The sequence below is a fragment of the Trichechus manatus genome, unplaced genomic scaffold (assembly GCF_000243295.1).
Source record: "Trichechus manatus latirostris isolate Lorelei unplaced genomic scaffold, TriManLat1.0 scaffold00200, whole genome shotgun sequence".
In the NCBI taxonomy this organism is placed as follows: domain Eukaryota; kingdom Metazoa; phylum Chordata; class Mammalia; order Sirenia; family Trichechidae; genus Trichechus; species Trichechus manatus.
Genome location: NW_004444136.1, coordinates 4083864 through 4104065, shown reverse-complemented (window position 1 = coordinate 4104065; position 20202 = coordinate 4083864). Strand labels below are relative to the sequence as shown.

General features: G+C 44.6%; 1 protein-coding gene across 1 annotated transcript in view; it reads right to left on the bottom strand.

Moving 5' to 3' along the window:
* Positions 1-17284: 17284 nt before the first annotated feature.
* Positions 17285-20202, bottom strand: part of GDF2 (growth differentiation factor 2) — a 3896-nt gene continuing 978 nt past the window's right edge. Inside the window, exon 2 of the mRNA XM_004387958.2 lies at positions 17285-18238. Coding sequence (XP_004388015.1) covers positions 17292-18238 — 947 coding nt within the window. The 3' untranslated portion in view covers positions 17285-17291. The remainder of the gene's footprint in view (positions 18239-20202) is intronic.

Here is a 20202-nt window from a genome sequence, read left to right as displayed (position 1 = left end):
CAAATCAAAATAATGTATATTTCTGTCACCCCCCAAATTTTCTAATGCCCCTGTGTTAATCAATCCTCCCTCAACTCCCCATCTCCCAGCAAACACTGTTATGCTTTCTGTCATCACTATGGATTAGATTACATTTTCTGTAATTTTATATAATGGAATCATACCATATGCACTATTTTTTGTTCTGCCTTCTTTTACTCAGTATAATGATTTTCAGATTCACCTATGTTATCGCTGAGTAGTATTCCATTGTACAAATATATCACTACTTGTTATCCACTTACCTGCTGATGGAATGCTGGAATTTCAGGTTGCTTCTAGTAAGTGAATATTGCAAATAAAGCCTCTATGAATATTTGTGTACAAGTATTTGTGGGGGCACAGATTTTTTTATTTTGCTTGGGTAATATCTAGGAGATTTCTACAACAAAAACGCTTGCTGGAATTTTGTTTAGGATGAATTGAATATATAGACGAATTTGGGGAAGAATTGATGATTTAACAATATTGAGTCTTCCAATCCATGAATACATATATCTCTCCATTTGTTAGATTTCTTTTATTAGTGTTGAGTCTTTTCAGCATACAGATCATATAAATGTTTGATTAAAATTATAGCTAGCAGGACAGGGCACCATTTTGTTCTGCTATACATAAGATTGCTATGAGTGGGAGCGACTCAACAGCAATTAACAACAGCAACATGTTACTTTTTTGTGTTATTATAAAAGGTAATTTTTCACTCTGTATTTCAATTTCCTGTTATTCATTTTGTATTGATCTTGTATCCTGCAGCCTTGCTAAACTCACTAATTCATCCTCGTAGGTTTCTTTTCTTTTTTCGATTCCTTTGGGATTTCCTAAGGGGTTATTCATGGTATCTGCCAATGGAGAGAGTTTTATTTCTCTCTTTCTAATCTCCAGATGGTATTTTTCTCCCTTGACTTTTTGCATTTGTTAGGCTTTCCAGTGCCTTCTTCTTGATCTTAGGAGAAAAGCATTCAGTCTTACCATTATCTGTGATGCTACCTGCAGAGTTTTTTTTTTTTTTTTAGATGCTCCTTATTGGATTAAGAACACTGTCTTCTATTTCTAGTATTTTTAGAGTTTTTTTAAAAATTCATTTAATTATGAATGAATGTTGAATATTGTCAAATGCATTGACTGAGATGATCATATGATTTTTCTTCTTTAGTTTGTTAATATGGTGAATTACATTGATTTTTAAATTTTGAACCAGCCTTGCAGTTGTTGGACATACCCCACTTGGTCATGATGTAATATCCTTTTTTATGCTGCTAGATTCAATTTCATAATTTTTTTCATAATATTTTATTGAGAGCTTTTGCATCCATGTTCATGAGGGATATTGGTATGTAGTTTTCTTGTAATGTCTTTTCCTGGTTTTGGTATCAAGGTAAAGCTGATCTCATAACATGAGTTAGAAAGTATTTTTCCTCTTCCTATTCCTTTTTCTTTCTATTTTTACACTCTTGGAAAAGTCTTTTGATGAGCATTAGCATTTAATTTTTAGGAGGTCCCAGTTATCCAGTTTATCTTCTGGAGTTTGTGCATTTTCAGTTATGCTTGATATTCCATTTATGCTACAAATTAGGGACCTAGCATTCTCCCTACGTTTTCTTTCATGAACTTTATAGCTTTAGGTGCGTCTGTCGGTTTGTCATACTGTGGGGGCTTGCGTGTGGCTGTGATGGTGGAGGCTATGCTATCAGTATTCAAATACCAGCAGGACCACCCATGATGGACAGTTTTCAGCTGAGCTTCCAGACTAAGACAGATTAGGAAGAAGGACCCGGTGGTCTACTTCTGAAAAGACTTAGCCAGTGAAAACCTTATGAATAGCAGTAGAACATTATCTGATATATGTCAGAAGATGAGCCCCTCAGATTGCAAGACACTCAAAAGATGACTGGGGAGGAGCTGCCTCCTCAAAGTAGAGTCAACCTTAATGACATGGATGGAATTAAGCTTTCGGAACTCTCACCTGCTGATGTGGCATAACTCAAAATGAGAAGAAACAGCTGCAAACATCCATTGACAATCGGATCATGGAACGTACGAAGTATGAATCTAGCAAAATCGGAAATTGTCAAAAATGAACTGGTATTGGCCATTTCGAATCTGACTGTCATATGGTCTACTATGTTGGGAATGATGACTTGAAGAGGAATGGCTTGCATTCATCCCCAAAAAGAACGTTTCAAGATCTATCCTGAAGTACAATGCTGCCAGTGATAGGATAATATCCATACTCCTACAAGGAAGACCAGTTAATACGACTATTATTTAAATTTATGCACCAACTACTAAGACCAAAGATGAAGAAGTTGAAGATTTTTATCAACTTCTGCAATCTGAAATTCATCGAACATGCAGTCAGGATGCATTGATAATTACTGGTGATTGGAACGTGAAAGTTGGAAACAAAGATGAAAAATCGATAGTAGGAAAATATGGCCTTGGTGATAGAAACTATGTCGAAGATGGCATGATAGAATTTTGCAAGACCAATGACTTCTTCATTGCAAATATCTTTTTTCACCAACAAACGGTGACTATACACATGGACCTAACCAGATGGAATACACAGAAATTAAATCGACTACATTTGCGGAAAGAGACGATGGGAAAGCTCAATATCATCAGTCAGAATAAAGAAATGGGATGACTTCGGAACAGACCATCAATTGCTCATATGCAAGTTCAAGTTGAAACTGAAGAAAATTAAAACAGCTCCACGAGAGCCAAAGTACAACCTTGAATATATCCCACCTGAATTTAGAGACCATCTGAAGAATAGATTTGATGCATTGAACACTAATGGCAGAAGATCAGATGAGTTGTGGAATAACATTAAGGAGGACATCATACATGAAGAAAGCAAGAGGTTGTTAAAAAGACAGGAAAGAAACAAAAGACCAAAATGTATGTCAGAAGAGACTCTGAAACTTGCTCTTAAAGATCGAGTAGCTAAAGTGAACAGAAGAAATGATGAAGTCAAAGAGCTGAACAGAAGACTTCAAAGGGCAGCTAAAGAAGACAAAGTGAAGTATTATAATGACGTGTGCAAAGAGTTGGAGATAGAAATCCAAAGGGGAAGAACACGCTTGGCACTTCTCAAGCTGAAAGGACTGACAAAAAATTCAAGCCTCGAGTTGCAATATTGAAGGATTCTATAGGGAAAATATTAAACAAGATGGAAGGAATACACAAAGTCACTGTACCAAAAAGAATTGGTCAATGTTCAATCATTTCAGGACGTAGCATATAATCAGGAACTAATGGTACTGAAGGAAGAGGTCCAAGTTGCACTGAAGGCATTGGCAAAAAACAAGTCTCCAGGAATTGACAGAATATCACCTGAGATGTTTCAACAAATGGATGTAGTGTTGGAAGTGCTCACTCGTCTTCGTTGAGAAATTTGGAAGACAGCTACCCGGCCAACCAACTGGAAGAGATCCATATTTAAGTCTATTCCAAAGAAAGATGATCCAACAGAATGTGGAAATTATCGAACAATATTATTAATATCACACGCAAGTAAAATTTTGCTGAAGATCATTCAAAAGCAGCTGTAGCAGTACATGGACAGGGAACTGCCAGAAATGCAAGCCAGATTCAGAAGAGGACTTAGAACCAGGGGTATCACTGCTGATGTCAGACAGATCCTGGCTGAAAGCAAAGAATACCAGAAAGATGTTTACCTGTGTTTTATTGACTTTGCAAAAGCATTCGACTGTGTGGATTATAACAAATTATGGATAACATTGTGAAGAATGGGAATTCCAGAACACTTAATTGTACTCATAAGGAAACTATAGATAGATCAAGAGGCAGTCATTTGAACAGAACAAGGGAATATTGTGTGGTTTAAAGTCAGGAAAAGTGTGCATCAGGGTTGTATCCTTTTACCATACTTATTCAGTCTGTACGCTGAGTGCATAATCCGAGAAGCTGGGCTATATGAAGAACATGACATCAGGATTGGAGGAAGACTCATTCACACCTGCGTTATGCAGATGACACAGCCTTGCTTGCTGAAAGTAAAGAAGACTTGAAGCACAAAGACCACAGCCTTCAGTATGGATTACACCTCAACATAAAGAAAACAAAAATCCTCACAACTGGACCAATAAGCAACATCATGATAAACAGAGAAAAGATTAAAGTTGTCAAGGATTTCAATCCACTTGGAGCCACAATCAACACCCACGGAAGCAGCAGTCAAGAAATCAAAAGACGCATTACATTGGGCAAATCTGCTGCAAAAGACTCATTAAAGTGTTGAAAAGCAAAGACTAAGGTGTGCCTGATATGCATGCCAAAGCTGGACGACGAATAAGGAAGATCGAAGAAGACTTGACACCTTTGAATTGTGGTGTTGGCAAAGAATATTGAATATACCACGGACTGCCAAAAGAACGAACAAATCTGTCTTGGAAGAAGTACAACCAGAATGCTCCTTAGAAGCAAGGATAGCAACACATATTTTGGACATGTTATCAGGAGGAATCAGTCCTTAGAGAAGGACATCATGCTTGGTAAAGTAGAGTGTCAGCAAAAAAAAGGAATCCTCCAACGAGATGGATTGACACAGTGGCTGCAACAATGGGTTCAAGCATAACAATGACTGTGAGGATGACCCAGGACTGGGCAGTGTTCTTTATGTTGTACATAGGGTTGCTATGTGTCAGAACTGACTTGACGGCACCTAACAACATAGCTTTAGGTTTTACATTTAGATCTTTGATCCATTTTGAGTTAGTTTTGTGTATGGAGTGAGGTATGGATCCTGTTTCATTTTTCTGCAAATGAATATGTTGTTTTGCCAGCACCATTTGTTGAAGAGACTATCTCTTCCCCCTTTTAATGGACTTCAACACTTTGTCGAAGATCAGGTGTCCATAGGTGGATGGATTTACTTCTGGGTATTCAGTTCGGTTCCATTGGTCTATGTGTCTGTTGTTGTACCGGGACCAGGCTGTTTTGACTACCGCAGCTGTATAGTGGGTTCTGAGATCAGGTAGTATGAGGTCTCCAACTTAATTCTTCTTTTTCAGTAATGTTTTACTTATCTGGGTGATATTTCCTTTCCATATAAAGTTAATGATTAATTTTTCCATCTCGTTAAAGCATGTTGTTGGAATTTGGATTGGAATTGCATTGTATCTATAGATTGCTTTGGGCAGTATTGACATTTTCACAATGGTAAGTCTTCCTATCCATGAACATGGTAGTTTTTTCCATTTATGAAGGTTTCTTTTGGTTTCTTGCAGTAATGCTTTGTAGTTTTCTTTGTATAAGTCTTTTATGTCCCTAGTTAGGTTTATTCCTAAGTATTTTATTTTATTTTTTTTTGGGGGGGGACTATTGTTAATGATATTGTTTTCCTGATTTCCTTTTCAGAGTTCTCTTTGTTAGTATAGAGAAATCTGACTGATTTTTTTATGATGAGCTTGTACCCAGCCACTTTACTGAATCCTTCTATTAGCTCCAGTAGCTTTCTTGTGGATTCTCTGGGATTTTCTATGTATAGGATCCTATCATCTGTGAATAGGGATAGTTTAATGTCTTCTTTATCAATTTGGATGCACTTTATTCTTTTTCTTATTGCTCTAGCTAGGACTTCCAGTACAATGTTGAATAAGAGTGGTGATAAAGGGTGGGGTTAGGTGGTCAGGTGGGGAGCTTGCAGGTGCTCTTTCTGGAGGGGGAGGGGCAGTGGCCCTCGCTCTTGACAACATCCTGTGTCAACGTCTGTCCTCAACCACTCTGGGCTTCAACCCAGGGGCTGGGCAGACTTAGTATGGAAGGGCAACTCCTGCTGGGCTGTGTGTATGTGTTTGTACATATATGTGTGTGTCTTAGTCATCTAGTGCTCCTGTAACAGAAATACCACAAGCGGCTGGTTTTAACGAAGAGAAGTTCATTTCCTCATAGTCAAAATAGGCTAAAAGTCCAAATTCAGGGCATCAGCTCCAGGGGAAGCCTTTTTCTCTCTGTCAGCCTCCTTCTCTTCAGTGTTCCCACGGACTAGGAGCTTCTCTGTGCAGGGACCCTGGTCCAAAGGACGTGCTCTGCTCCTGGCACTGCTTTCTTGATGGTATGAGGTCCCCCTGTTTCACTGCTCACTTCTGTCTTTTATATCTCAAGAGATTGCCTCAGGACACAATCCAGTCTTGTAGATCAGGTCCTGCCTTACTAACACAACTGCCACCCATCCTCCCTCATTAACATCATAGAGGCAGGTTTAGAACATACAGGAAAATCACACAGTACCAGGAATCACGGCCTAGCCAAATTGATACACACATTTTTGGGGGGACATAATTCAAACCATGACAGTGTGTGTGCGTGTGTACATAGTTACGTGCATTTGCTTAAACAAAAGGTTGAAGGTTTGCGTTCACCCAGAGGCACCTTAAAAGAAAGGTCTGGCAATCTACTAAAAAAAACCCAGCTATTGAAAACCCGATGGAGTCCAGCTCTATTCTGACACACATGGGATTACCACGAGTTAGAAATGACTTGATGGTGACAGGCTTTTGGTTTACAATTTGCAAAACACTTTTACTGTTTCTTTTTTTTTTTGTTTTATCTATCCCTATCTGCAGATGAGGAACTCTTTCCAAAAGGGAAGTGACTTGTTTAAGGTGACACAGCTGGAAAAATTCAGAGCAGTTTCTAGAACTGAGGTCTGAATATAGCACCCACAAAGTGGAGCTTTTGTGGCCATGGTTGTCGGGCATTTTGGCATCAGAGCTGTTAGATTTGGATTTGACTTTGTTGCTTTGGACTTGACTATGTCCTTCTTTCCATATGTACTAACTGAATCCTGCTTCAAGATCTAGGGTGGCCCTCTGTAAGGAGCCTTCATTTCAAGAACTGGCCTGGGATGAGGAGGAATGGTGGACTGGGGCTGCCCTGTGGCTCTCTCCTCTGGTAGGAGACCTATGCTCACTGCTCAGGGAGCACACACAGCATCACAGACCGGCTCTGAGCCTGAGGACAAACAGGAAGCTGGTCTACACAAGATAGCAGGTCAGGGAATGGGGCTGGGCCAGGTGTGAGGGGCTACTAGATGATCTGAATAGCCCATACACTCTATATCCTCACTAAAGTTATGGGGTCCAAAGACCCCTTGTGTCTCTTGAGGACACGCTTCCCGCCTTTCTGTCCTCCCTCAGCCCTGGCTGTCTCCTTGGTGATGCCATCCATCTCCTCCAAATTCCCCATCTTTTATTATTATTACTATTATTTTTATTTAAGTTTGAATCAGGAAATTTCATTTATTGCAAACAAAAAAGAGAGAGGAAAAGACAAAAATGGTCAGAATGTGTAAAGCTAAGAATTTAAGAGCAGCTCACATTCTACCCTCAGGGCAGTATAATTAATAGGAACAAAGGTCACCTTGAAGCCTGCATTGAGATAGGATTTTTGTAGATCTGGTAAGCAAGTTATGTGAAATAAGGAATAAAAGGAAAAATGCTCTGTGGGTCTTCATGGTAACTTTGGACCACCAGTGTTATGGACATGCATCCCCTAGGTGGTCTGGCAGGAAAAGTAACTTCTAACGTGGGAGCCCTCTTTAGTGCAGCTGGGAGATAGCTTTCCTTCTGTCTGCGTTGGCATTTCAGGTCACTGTTTTTTTTCCAGAGTCCCTGGGTTGTATAAACAATTAAGTGCTTGCTGCTAACAAAAAGGTTGGAGATTAGAGTCCACCCAGAGGTGCCTTGAAAGAAAAGCCTGGCTATCTACTTCCAAAATATCAGCCATTGGAAACCCTATGGAGCACAGTTCTACTTTGATACACATGGGGTCACCATGAGTCGTAATCAACTCAACAACAGTTGATTACTGGTTATCTTTTTTCCAGTGTAGCCTCCATGTTGTACATAATCCACCCTGCATATTAAGAAGGCCCTGTGAACACTACTGGAGAGACTGTGGAGGGCGGAGCTCCCGGAGTGTTCTCCCACTAGGGAATTCTGGGCTGATATGTGGTCCTGAGTGTCCCAAATCATTTTCACTTGACTACCAACCTAAAAAGCAGCTCTGGTGGTGCAGTAGTTAAGTTCTCAGCTGCTAAATGAAAGGTTGGCAGTTCTAATCCACCAGCTGCTGCCTGGGCAAAAGATGTGACAATCTGCTTCCTTAAAGATTACAAGATTGGAAACCCTATGGGGCAGTTTTACTCTGTCCTGTAGGGTTGCTATGAGTTGTAACTGACTCGATGGCACACAACAGCAACAATACTAACCTAAAGTTTGCCAGTTCAAACCCACCCAACAGCAATGTGGAAGAAAGTCCTGATGATCTTCTTCCATTAAGATTACAGCCAAGAAAACCTTATGAAGCAGTTCTACTCTATAACACATGGGGTTGTTGTGAAACAGAACTGACTCAATGGCAATAGTTTTTTTGTTTGTTTTTTTAATGTGTGGTCTCCAGGAGTTGGAGTCGAGGTGACAGCAACCGGTTTTATACATTTATTTAGTCCCTGTGGCTCCTCCAATGGGACAGATGTGCTGTTGCTGCTGGATGCCTGCTTGGGATTTGGATGGTATGTTGGGATGCACACTTTATTCAGTTTATTCTCTGCTTCTACTGCTTTTAGCTGTTTCTGTGCATACATCTGCCAGTAGTTCTTCACATAATATTCAGTAGTGTTGGTCAGTGATTTCCAAGAGAGAGGGTCATGTTTACAGGTACAGAGATTAGAATTTCCACATTTCTTTTTGGGGCCTAGTCTTCAGAGCTTGAGCAAGCCCATATGGAATATTTGTTGAGAGAAAGCTGGAGGCACCAGGACTTGCAGGTCTTAAAGAGAGAAGTTGAGTCTGCACAAACCTCCCACCAGATTAGGCCACACTGGAGACACCCCAGTTACAGCTGAGTCTTCTGCCTGTTCAGAGGCTCCCTTCCAAGAGAAGGTGATGACTATAGGAGTGTTTTCTTTGTCTCTTTTTACTTTTGAAATATTGAAAAATACTAAAAATTAGCCCAAAGAAGTCATGACCTATATTTTAATTTTCCAGAACCAACCACTCTCAACACCAGTTTAGTCACTTCCGTTCTTGTTACTGTGTATGTTTTTTTTTTTTTTAAATCACTGATGCAAATATAAAAGACCATCACAGATAAAGCAAACTGCTTTGTGACATTCTTCATCTTCCTGCCCTCCAGATGGAATTACTGTCATGAGTCTGCTGTATGTCTTTCTAGTCTCGTTATAAACAGCTTCTTTATATATAAACATACCCCTAAATATATATGGATATCTTGTGTGTTTTTATTCATGTAAATGATGGTGATATTTCATTCTGAAACTTGCTTTGTCCACTCAGTGTGATATTTTTGGCGTCTAGCCATGCTGGTGCACACAGACCTGGGTTCTCTGTTCAATTGCTGTACGTTATTCTATCAGATGCATATATCACCCTTTATTTAGCTATTCCTGTACTGATAGGTATTTAGGTCATCGCAGGCCTGTTCTCCAGGGAAGCAGACTGAGAAGGGATTGATGAGTAGGGCATGCACACCGAGCGTTCCAGGGACCCACACCTATAAAGGACAGAAGACACTGGAGTGAACAGAAGGAGAGGTTGAAAGTGATACAGCTGCAACAGGCCTCAGCCAATTCCAAGTGGGGCTCTGGAGCTGGAGTGGCACTTCAGTGTTATCCCAAATTGAAGCAAGGGGCTGGGGCTTCTTTAAGCTGGCCCTAATGTTGGCATCTCATTATATGTGATTCTTTCCCTTGTGTTTTGGAAGCAGCGGGCCCTGTCTGCTTCCCTCCCTGACAGGGATTCTAAGCAGGCAGGTGGGCAAGCTGGGACAGGTCGCATAGTGTGGGGCAGGTGATAGGACATCTCTGGCCATGAGAAGAGACATATTTGAGAATAGGTACCAAGGTCAAAGTCAGAGAGGAATAAGCAAATGTGCATCATGCCCAGATCTGTAGTGGGTGGATGGTGGGTGCTGGTGTACAAAACCAAGGGTTTGCAAAGCAGGGAGGAAGAGGACCAGGGCAGGGAGGCATAGTGGATCGGAGGCAGGCCTGAGAGACCAGGGGGCTGCAGCTCAACCCAGAGGTTGACAGGTGCTGGGTAGGAGTTGGGTGAGGCTGGTTTACTTTGCAGATGTGGTGGAATCCACAGGCACATCTGGCTGTGTGGTTCCTGCCGAGGGCTCCCAGGGCAGCAGGAGGAGACCAATGCTAGGAGTAGCTGAGTTGTTGGGATTTCATAAACCTGTAATAATTCAAGGGGCCCTGGTGGCACAGTGGTTAAGAGCTTGGCTGCTAACCAAAAGGTCAGCAGTTCAAATCCACCAGCTGCTCCTTGGAAACTCTATTGGGCAGTTCTACTCTGTCCTATAGGGTCGCTATGAGTTGGAATTGACTCCACAGCAATGGGTATAATAGTTCAAAAAGCATTCTGCAAACCTACACAGAGTGGTCAAAGTTTTATTTTGCCAGATACGGACTTTATTAAAAACAAAAACAGAAACCAGAGACTCCATCAGCCTGAGACCAGAAGAACTAGATGGTGCCCAGCTACCACCAGTGACCTCCCTGACAGAGAACACAACAGAGTCCCTGATGGAGCAGGAGAAAAGTGGGGTGCAGAACTCAAATTCTAGTAAAAAGACCAGACTTAACTGTCTGACTGAGACTGGAGGGACTCCAGAAGACACAGCAGCCAGACTCTCTGTTAGCCCAGAACTGAAACCATTCTTGAAGCCAACTTTTCAGACAAAGATTAGACTGGACTATAAGAGATAAAATGATACTTGTGAAGAGAGTGCTTCCTAGTTCAAGTAGATACACGAGACAAAATGGGCAGCTCCTATCTGCAGTTGAGATGAGAAGGCAGAGAGGGTCAGGAGCTGGTTGAATGGTCACTGGAAATCCGGGGTGGAAAGGAGGAGTGTGCTGTCTCATTATAGGGAGAGCAACTAGGGTCACATAACAATGTGTATATAAATTTTTGTATGATAAACTAACTTGAACTGTAAACTTTTACTTGAAGGACAATAAAAATAAATAAATTACAAACAAAACCAATTACCTATGATCTTCGTCCTTTCATGAAGAAGCAGGTAGATATTTAAACACCCTAGAGGGTGAATTTGGCTTTTGTGGACAAAGCTTCAGTGCCTTATTCTTTTCATCTGACCCAGACTGGAGAAGGCTTCCTGGTCCCCTGTAGACCATGCACTGGTGGACAGTGGCTGAGCCATAACCCATGATAGCCTCCACCAATTGGCTATATATGTGCTGGGCTACCTGGGAACGAAGAGGGCCCTCAAGTTGGAGCTGAAGATTGCTGGACAAAGCTGTAGAAAGGACGACCTTGGTCCAGGCTTAGGAACACCTTTTTAATGGTGATTTTCTGCTTTGAGAAGTGTCGAAGGAAAGCTTAGGCAAATGGTGTGCCAATTTCTGCCTGGGGTGGGGTGTTCTTTCTCAAAGCTTAGATTTTATGATTTGAACAGGAAAAGATGTTCTAAAAGGATTGTTCAGTTTGATCCAGCAGAAGTCACCAGTGCTGGTTGTGTGCCTGCCGTGTGCATGGTCTGCTTGGGTATCCTGGTTAAAGACGAATCTGGGGAAGAGTTGAGGAAGGAATCACAATCTGACTTTCCCAGGAACCTGGGCTCCCCTCAAGAAACTACCATATGGATGTGATAGGCCTGCCTCTGAGTGCTAAACAGCTACAGGACACTGGGCTGATACCTGAGAGACACCTGGGCTTCTGGGCATACCCCAGTGATGACAGGGCAGGGCTCCTCTTTCCTTTTAGACCCCAGCAAACACCCCACAGTTTTCAACAAACTGCAGCAAAACTCAGCTTCCCTGTCTCACCAGAGGATGAGGCCTCTGGAGACACCAAGACGCCAACCACACACATGCATTCAGCACCAGCTACGTAAATTGCAGGGCCCAGTGCAGCATGAAAATGCCAGCCCTTTGTTGGAGAATTACTAAGAATTTCAAGATGGCAACAGCAGAGTATTCAACCGATGGTGGGGCCCAGGAAGTCAGCCCTGTGTGCATTCTGGAAACTTCCCAGCTCGGGATCCCTGTGAGTAAGAGGCTAGCAAAGCCCTGCTGGCCTCTCCTCAAGTCTTTTAGTGCCATCAAGACTGATGGCAAGAGGTCTACCACCAGGGCTATCGGGGCAGGAGAGCATCCCACAGATGTGGGCTTGTGCCCTTAGGTGTTGTGTGACCTTGGGTCTCCTCCTTAGCTGGGCCTCCTTCTCCTTACCTGTAAATGGAGCTCACACCATCGCCCTCAGGGCTGCTTACTATAAGGATTTTGTGGGATAACAGTTGTGTGAGCGTCCCAGTTCAAGCTGGGCTCATCTCAAGGGTTCTAACACCAGAAGTCTAAGAAGAGGAGTAGGGTGGAGGGGAGCAGCGTGGAGGTGAGTAGGGTAGAGGAGAGCAGGGTGGTGGGGAGCAGGGTGGTGGGGAGCTGGGTGGAGGGGAGCCAGGTGGAGGGGAGCAGGTTGGAGGGGAGTAGGGTGGGGGAGAGTAAGATGTAGGGAGCTAGTCAGACAAGCTCGATAGGGAACCTATGCCTTAGTGAACACAGAGAAACAAAGCTGCTGAATCTTTGGGCGTCTCCTGCTACTACCACCTGTGATGGCCTACCCCATATGGTAATTAAGTCAGACTTGGAGAAGAGAAGACTGCCAGCAAAAATTGACCCAGTAATTTTTACCCCGACCCCATTTCTGATGTAATTCTGGAAGAGGCCACAATGTTTTGTGACCGTGTTAACAGAGCATAACTCCAAGAGTCCAGAGGTGTCCTACTCCTTTTTCTCCAGCAAGTAGTGCTCTAGAGGCATCCAGCTTCACCGAGGATGAAGTCCCAGGGAAGGACATCGTCCAGAGGAGCAGAGTGCTCAGGGAAGAGTAGAGGCCAGGGGGAGCAGAGTCTTGGGGGAGCAGTGCCCAGTGGGGAGCATGCCCAGGGTCTCTGTGTGACTGGAGGGGCTGCAGCAGTAGGGGGGACCACCAAGTGGCAGGCCCAACAGGTAGTCCATGACCTAATTTGTGAGCACATGGGCTGTCCATAAGCAGATGGGGTAGGGCTTTCTGGACAGTGAGTCACCTCTCTGTGTCCAGCACCTCACACAGGCCCTGCCACATGAAGGCTGCTTGTCCTGAACTGGGGAAGTGGTGTGAAAGAAATATCGCACTTTATTAATTCTCCCCAGAAAGGGCGACTTGGGGGGACTCTTTGCAGGTCAGCAGCCTTGACTGCATGGCCCTAAACAGGCACCTGAGAGGGGTGTCCTGGAGCCCCTGCCTTCTGCCTCTCTGAGACCTGTGCCTATAGATGCTGGGCTTGTGAGGGAGGGGGGAGCACTCTCCTTTGTGGTAGGGGGAGAGCCACACAGGCTCTGACACTTCCTGCCAGTGTGACCTTGGCCTGACCTTGAGGAAGGCATCAGGACAGCAGGAGGTACAACAAGGAGAATGTGGGCTTGGAGACGCAAACCAGGGTTCAAGTCTCAGCTTCAGGAGTTCCTGTCTGGCAGCCCAAGCTACGTGTGAGTCTTCCAAGAGCCTCTGTCATGCTCTTTGCAAAAGTGAGGATAAACATACATTGAGTGCAAGTGCTGAGCCCAGGTGCACCCACCTTTCCCCTCTGCTCTCTCACCTCTCCACTGCTCCTCTCCTTCACTCCCTGCTTCCTCATCTCACTGTCTCTCTGTCTCTCTCGATATCTGCCTGGTGCTTTCTGCTGGGCATCTCTGAGTCTCTCTGGAGGGCAGGGTGGTCTCCCCTTGCCCCTGGCCCAGAGGGTAGGTCACAATGGGGGAGAGAAAACAGCTCACCCCTGCCAGGTCATTGTGCAACTGGGTCCCTTTGATTTTCTGGGCTGCAACTTCATACATGTGACAGCGATCATATTGGCACCCTGCAGCGTTAAAGACAGTATAAATGTGGAAGCCTTTAGGCAAAGGGCTAGTTGACCATATAAGGAAGATTCCAGAGTGTGATTGTTAAGGTTGTGTGTCATCACAACCTGGGCCATGATTCTCAGTGGTTTGGCAGTTACGATGTAGTTTGGCAGTCGTACAATGATGTAATCACTTCCACGATGAGATCTGATATAATGTAATCACCTCCATGATGAGATCTGCTATGAGCAGCCGATCAGTGGAAAGGGAGTTTCCTTTGGGGTATGGCCTACATCCAATACATGTGGACTTTCTGGCAAAGGTCACTGGCTTTTGCTCTGTTCTGGATCCTGCATTTGGCCTGTCAGCATCTGACTTCCGGATCTTGGGACTTGGGCCAGTAGCCTGCCATCTTACCTGCCCATTTGGATTCGTCAGTCTTTGCAGCTGTGAGCCCGCAGCCTGCTGTTTGATCTGTAGATCTTGGGTTCATCAGCCCCTGCAGCTACGTGAGTCAGGAGAAGCCTCCACCCTGATGCTTGACACCTGACCCACGGACTTGGGACTTGCCAGCCTCTACAACCTTGTAAGCTATTTCCTTGAGATAAACCTCTCTCTATATTATATATATATACATGTCACTAGTTTTGCTTCTCTAAAGAATCCAGCCTAAGACATAGGGGATGGAGACCTTGCACTCTCTTGCTCTAGCTGTGGGTGAACAAGTTCCAGAAGACTGGATGGAAAGAAGAACCCAGTGAAATACTAGCCAGAGAAAAGCTCTGTGTTCTCTTCTTGCAAGCCCTATTCTGGCACATTTGTTCAAATCAGTGTGTCCTGAGCCACGAGAAATGGCAGCCCTCTGGGAGTGACTGAGGCTTTGTCCCTAGACAGTGCCACAGGCAGCTCAAGACAAGAGGCCAGCGAGCTCTCAAGGCCAGATAGCCTGTAGCGTGCCTTAAAGGCAAAAAGATCAGGACCTGGTAAGGATCAGTACCCAGGGCCAGAGGAGATGGTCTCAGATTTGGGTGGTGGAGCTGGGGCTGGGGCCAGCCAAGCAGTCATCAAAAGGCTGAGAACACAAGTGGCCTTGAGGGTGGTGTTTGGGTAGAGCTTGGCACTTGAGCAGGGCATGATGGGAGTACCCAGGAAGAGTTGCACAGACCACATCATGCAGACCCTGGTGGCCGGTGGGGAGGATTAAGGCTATTTGTGTCTCTCAGTGAGAGCCTAGGCTTTAATATCCGGCCCTGCTGCCTATTAGATGGGGGAAGAAAATCTTACCTCCCCTGCCCTGACTTGTGGGAGGTCACGAAGGCAGGGGCAGCTGCCATTGCTTTCTTGGAAACATCTACACACTGTGGCAGTTGTGTTGATGAGGATGCACATCGGTAGGGCCAGTATGGAGGGGTAGGTTTGTGGCTGGAGACCATTAAAACCAGGTCTCACAAAGTGAGACTTTTATCACTAAGTGAAACTTCCACGCAGCCACAGAGACACAGCACCAGGACTGAGAGAAGACGCCTGGCTTGTCATCCAACTTTCTGTTTGAAAAACATTGTTGTACCACGTTGCCTAGCATGCACCATGAACTGATAATTTCTGTAACTCCACTACTTAAACAGCAATGTTCTGTTGTATTTTTGTGTTAAAATTGTTGGCTCAATGTAATAATTTAACACAAACTATTTTAAAAAAATGTATATATATATATCTATCTAGAATGTATATAAAAATGTATATATATATCTCTATCTAGAAATGGCCCAGGTCCCTCTAAGCCTCCTATAGGCTGTACTTTAGCCAGTAGTCAGAAGGGGCATGGGATGGAGTCTTTACCAGAGTCTTCCTCACTCCACCCCATTCCATGTGTGGCCACAAGAGTCAGAGGAGAGGATGAAACCCAGAGGAAATGGAAGTACTGCCCTCCCCTGGGGTCTGTGGGTGCTGAGCCCAGTCCCACGGCACAAGTCGACGACAGGGGCTGGGATAGACATTTTGATGATATACTCAAGAAACCCCACAAATGCCAGTAGAACAGGCTACAGTCAATAATGATGAGAGGTCTTTGGAAGCCAGGGAGCCCTCACTCAAGAAGGCTAGACGTCTTATCATTTGAGTACATGTCACCAAGGAGTGAAAATAGTAAACTGCAAATACCAAGAACAAGATGCCTTCCACACGTTTATTCCAACAAATCCCAATCCAGTTCCTATCTCCTCTCTGAGTCTTTGCAGTGGGGAAGCGTAGGGTTCATTTCCTGGTTGAGCTTGTTATTATGCTGGGTAAGGAGCTGTAGAGTGTCCCCTGTAGGCTGCCCATCTCTCACGATAAGTTGTGCCCCTTCCCTCAAGCCAGGAACAGTGAGTATCCTCTGGGACCCAGGGGAGCCACTGTGAGCTGCTGGTCATAAAAGCACAGTGCCAGTGGGTCAGCATCACTCCAGCCACAATGTATGTTGTGGCTTAGAGGGCTTTGGCCCTGGACCATCCTGCAGTTGGTGTTTAGGGCTATTTTCAGTGACTGAGGGGTGATATGAAAAACATTTAGCTACTAGATCAGCACAGACACCAGGCAGTCAGAATATTATCTGGTGCATCCCAGTTGGGTCTCAGCCCTGCCTTGCCTCAACACTCCTGTCTCCAAATGCTGAATTGTTCTTTAGCAATGAAGTGGCTTGTTGAACTGTGATGGTGCACTTGGGAAGGTCCTGGGCTTTGGAGTCCAGCGGACCTGGGTTGAAATCATGCCACAGATGTACTTAACCTGAGTCTTGGTTTCTGCAACTGTAAACTGGAGGTTATAATGACAATCCCACTGGGTTGTGGGAAATACATAAAATGATGTGTGTAGAGTACATACCCATTTCTTTCCCTTTCACTTTCTGAGGTTACTAGATTATGCCCCATTCCTCCTCAACCCCTTTAATTTCCTTAAATCTCTGTATGTCACCTGTCATATTCCTCTGGCTCATTTCTGCTAAATTTTCTGCTGACTCTGGATTGTTTTCCCTTGTACCCTTTTCATTATCTCCCCTTCCACCCCAACAACCCTTCTAGGCTTTTCTCTTCTCCTCAAACCCCCACATCCACTTATCATCTCCTTCCTCTGCAGTTGAAACCAGTGGCATGTGCTTTGGATGGGGGCCATGACAAGGAAACCCAACTTTACCTTGAAGATGTGGCACTCCCTTCCCTTCTCCAGGCTGGCATGCAGATTGACCTAGTCCCTATCAGTTTCCTGGATGATACAGGACCTCTCATTAGGAAGCCACTCCCCTCTCCTGCCTCCCCTCACCCCAACCCAATCAAAACCCTTCCAGAATGTTGTATGGCATGGGCGGGCACTACCTGCACCCACACTCTGCCACACTCATCCCTTCATAGTGGTACTTCAGGGTGGGGACCCCCATGTCGTCCTTGTAGAGAATCGAGATAGGGCTTAGTTTGGTGGGTACACAGCAGGCCTTACCAACCTTCATGGGGAACTTGAGATGCACCAAAGTCTGCACGATGGCGTGCTTCGTTGGGGTCACATCATCAGCAAGGGGGAAGAAGCAGCCGCCTTTACACTCGTATGCATCATACTCCTTGGGCGCGATGATCCAGCTGTCCCAGCCAATGTCCTCGAAGTTCACCCGCAATGAGGTCTTCTGACAGTGGTTGCTGGCCCCAGCGCTCCTTTTCCGCCTGGTTAAAGAAGATCCTGTGGCCACATGGCCGTCAATTTCCTCCTCCTCATCCTTGTCCTCGTCTCCCTCCACTGGGCTATTCTTGTACAACTTCTTAAGCACACTCTCCTGTTCATGGCTGATCATCTCCCTGAGCTCCAGCCTGGTCTCCTTGGTCCCATTGCTTCGGTCATTGGAGAAGACGACGAAGAAGGGCAGGCTTTTGGAACTTGGGGGAACACTGATGTCCAGCTTGTCACAGCCCTTCCTGTGACTCTCCACTATTACTTCCAGTTTATTTTTGTTCTTGGTAGAGTCTGCCCTGACCCATCGCTTCACTGCACTGGAGACTTCAAAGGTCTCCCAGCCCTCATCCCGAATGTCCTTGGACATGAGGAATGTCTTGGTCCCCGAAGAACAATCCCAGGAATCTGCTCCATCAAGAACATCATAAATGGCCATGCTTCCTTTCAGCTCATGAGATGAGTCCTCGTGGTTTTGACAGGAGATGTAGAGTCGGAGCTCAGCCCTGGTGATCAGCTCATGCCTGGGGATGGAGATGTTGAAGAGCAAGATGTGTTTCTGAAAGGGGAAGTCTTCTGTGGCAGTTACAGAGACAGCATCTGAAATGCAAATACATGGTGATAGGCATCTCCTGGGAGGGTCCATTGTCATGACACCAAAGTCGAGTTTCATGGTTTGCATGAATGGGAATCCAGCATGACATTTTTTTTCTTTGTCTCTATTAAATTTCTATTTGGTTTCATTTAGCCCTAAAGGTAGAAAAGTATTTTGAAAGACACATTTAAGGTCTTCCAAAGAAAAGCAGGGGTGGGAGATGCCTTGAATTGGGGTTGACAGTTTCTACTGTTTATCAACCATTTACTATGTGCCAGGCATTGCACATGGAGCTTTGCATAATACTTTTCACTCTAATCTTCACACTTGCCTTTGGAGGATCTAATCATTACTCCAATTTTACAGATGGAAGAATTGGGATTCAGAGCATTTAACAGACAAAGTGCACACATCTAGTAAGTATCCTCAGTTGAAAAAAAAAAAAACCACACACACAGCAAAACACACTATCAGCCCTAGAGGGAAGATTCTGAGTGTAGGATTTTAAAGGAGAGATTGTAGGAAGGGGCTTTGAAATTCCAACATTAAGAGAGTTAAATATTTCAGCATCTAAAATAACTTGGAAATCATCTGGGATAGTATCTTCCAAACAAAGTGAAAGTATGGTATTTTTAGTGTTTTGAGGGAAAAAATACATTGACCTCAACTACTTTGTCATTTCAGGCAAAAAAAGAGCTTCCCCTTGGAGAAATCTTAAATCTTTCTACGTTTCAGTTTACCCACCTGTACAACAGGCTTATTTTACCTGCCTCAGAGGGTTGGTATGAGACTCCGATGAGACAGCTCTTAAGACTTACCCAATACTCTACCTGGCTCACAACAGAGCACAGCGAATAGTTCCATCTCCTCCCCTACCTCCTCTCCAGGCTGACATGTACCCCTACCCTTCCCAAAGCATGTGGCCTTTCACTTAGAGAAGACGTACCATTTGAGCTCCACACATTGAGCTGTTGGATGTTTGAATAATATGAGTGGGGTCTATGAACAGTACATTAATGACCTGAAGCGCGCTTGCTGTGGCAAGCCCTTGAAAATGGCTTTGGGATGGCAGTTGGACACCTAGGAAACTAGCACCCTGCCCTGAGTGCTCCCCTCAACAGAGGTGCCCTGGCGTCTGTGGAGGGAAGCAGAATATGCACCCACAAGAGTGCTGGCCCAGACTGCTGGGGTCTGATCCTGTGCTTCTGGACTTGCACATGTGGCCTTGGGACCACTAGGTGGCTCCAAAAGGCTGCACTCACAGAATTATGGGATTTGGGGATTCAGGCCTCTACAGAAGCGATGAAGCCCTGCGCTCCTGACTGCTCAGAGGAAGACTTAGCAGAAGGGAAAGCCCCTGCTGTGCAGACAGGTGGGTCTGGGTCAGAATCCAGCCACTTAAGTAGTATGTGACCTTGGGTAAGTTCCTCCAGCGTCTGCAAGAGTTCGGAGCCCTCCTTCAGAAAATCATTTTACCCTACCTTTGTGAGGCTAGGAGCCCTGGTGGCACAGTGGTTAAGAGCTACGGTGGGCTACTGCTGCTAACCGAAAGGTCGGCAGTTCGAATCCACCAGCCTCCTTGGAAACTCAATGGGTCAGTTCTACTGTCCTATAGGTCACTATGAGTGAGAATTGACTTGACGGCAATGGGGTTTTTTTGTGTGTGTGAGGCTGATGTTAGGTTACAGATACAGGCCCTGTGTGCGCATCATTTTCTATTCCTCCTTAATCAGGAAAATTATTTTAAAAATACTTAAGTTCTTCAAAGTTTCTCTCAGAAAGGATTTTATCTGAATTTAAAAACCTTTTAATAAGAGAGAAATAAAGATTCTTCCAAAGTCTGAAAACATACCAATTAGTTGAGGGCTAAACAAATTTCTGTTTCTAAGCAGGAATGGGATAGGAAGGGAAGGGGGAGAAAGGGAGGGAAGAGAGAGAAAAGGAAGGGGAGAGGGCAAAAGAGGAGGGG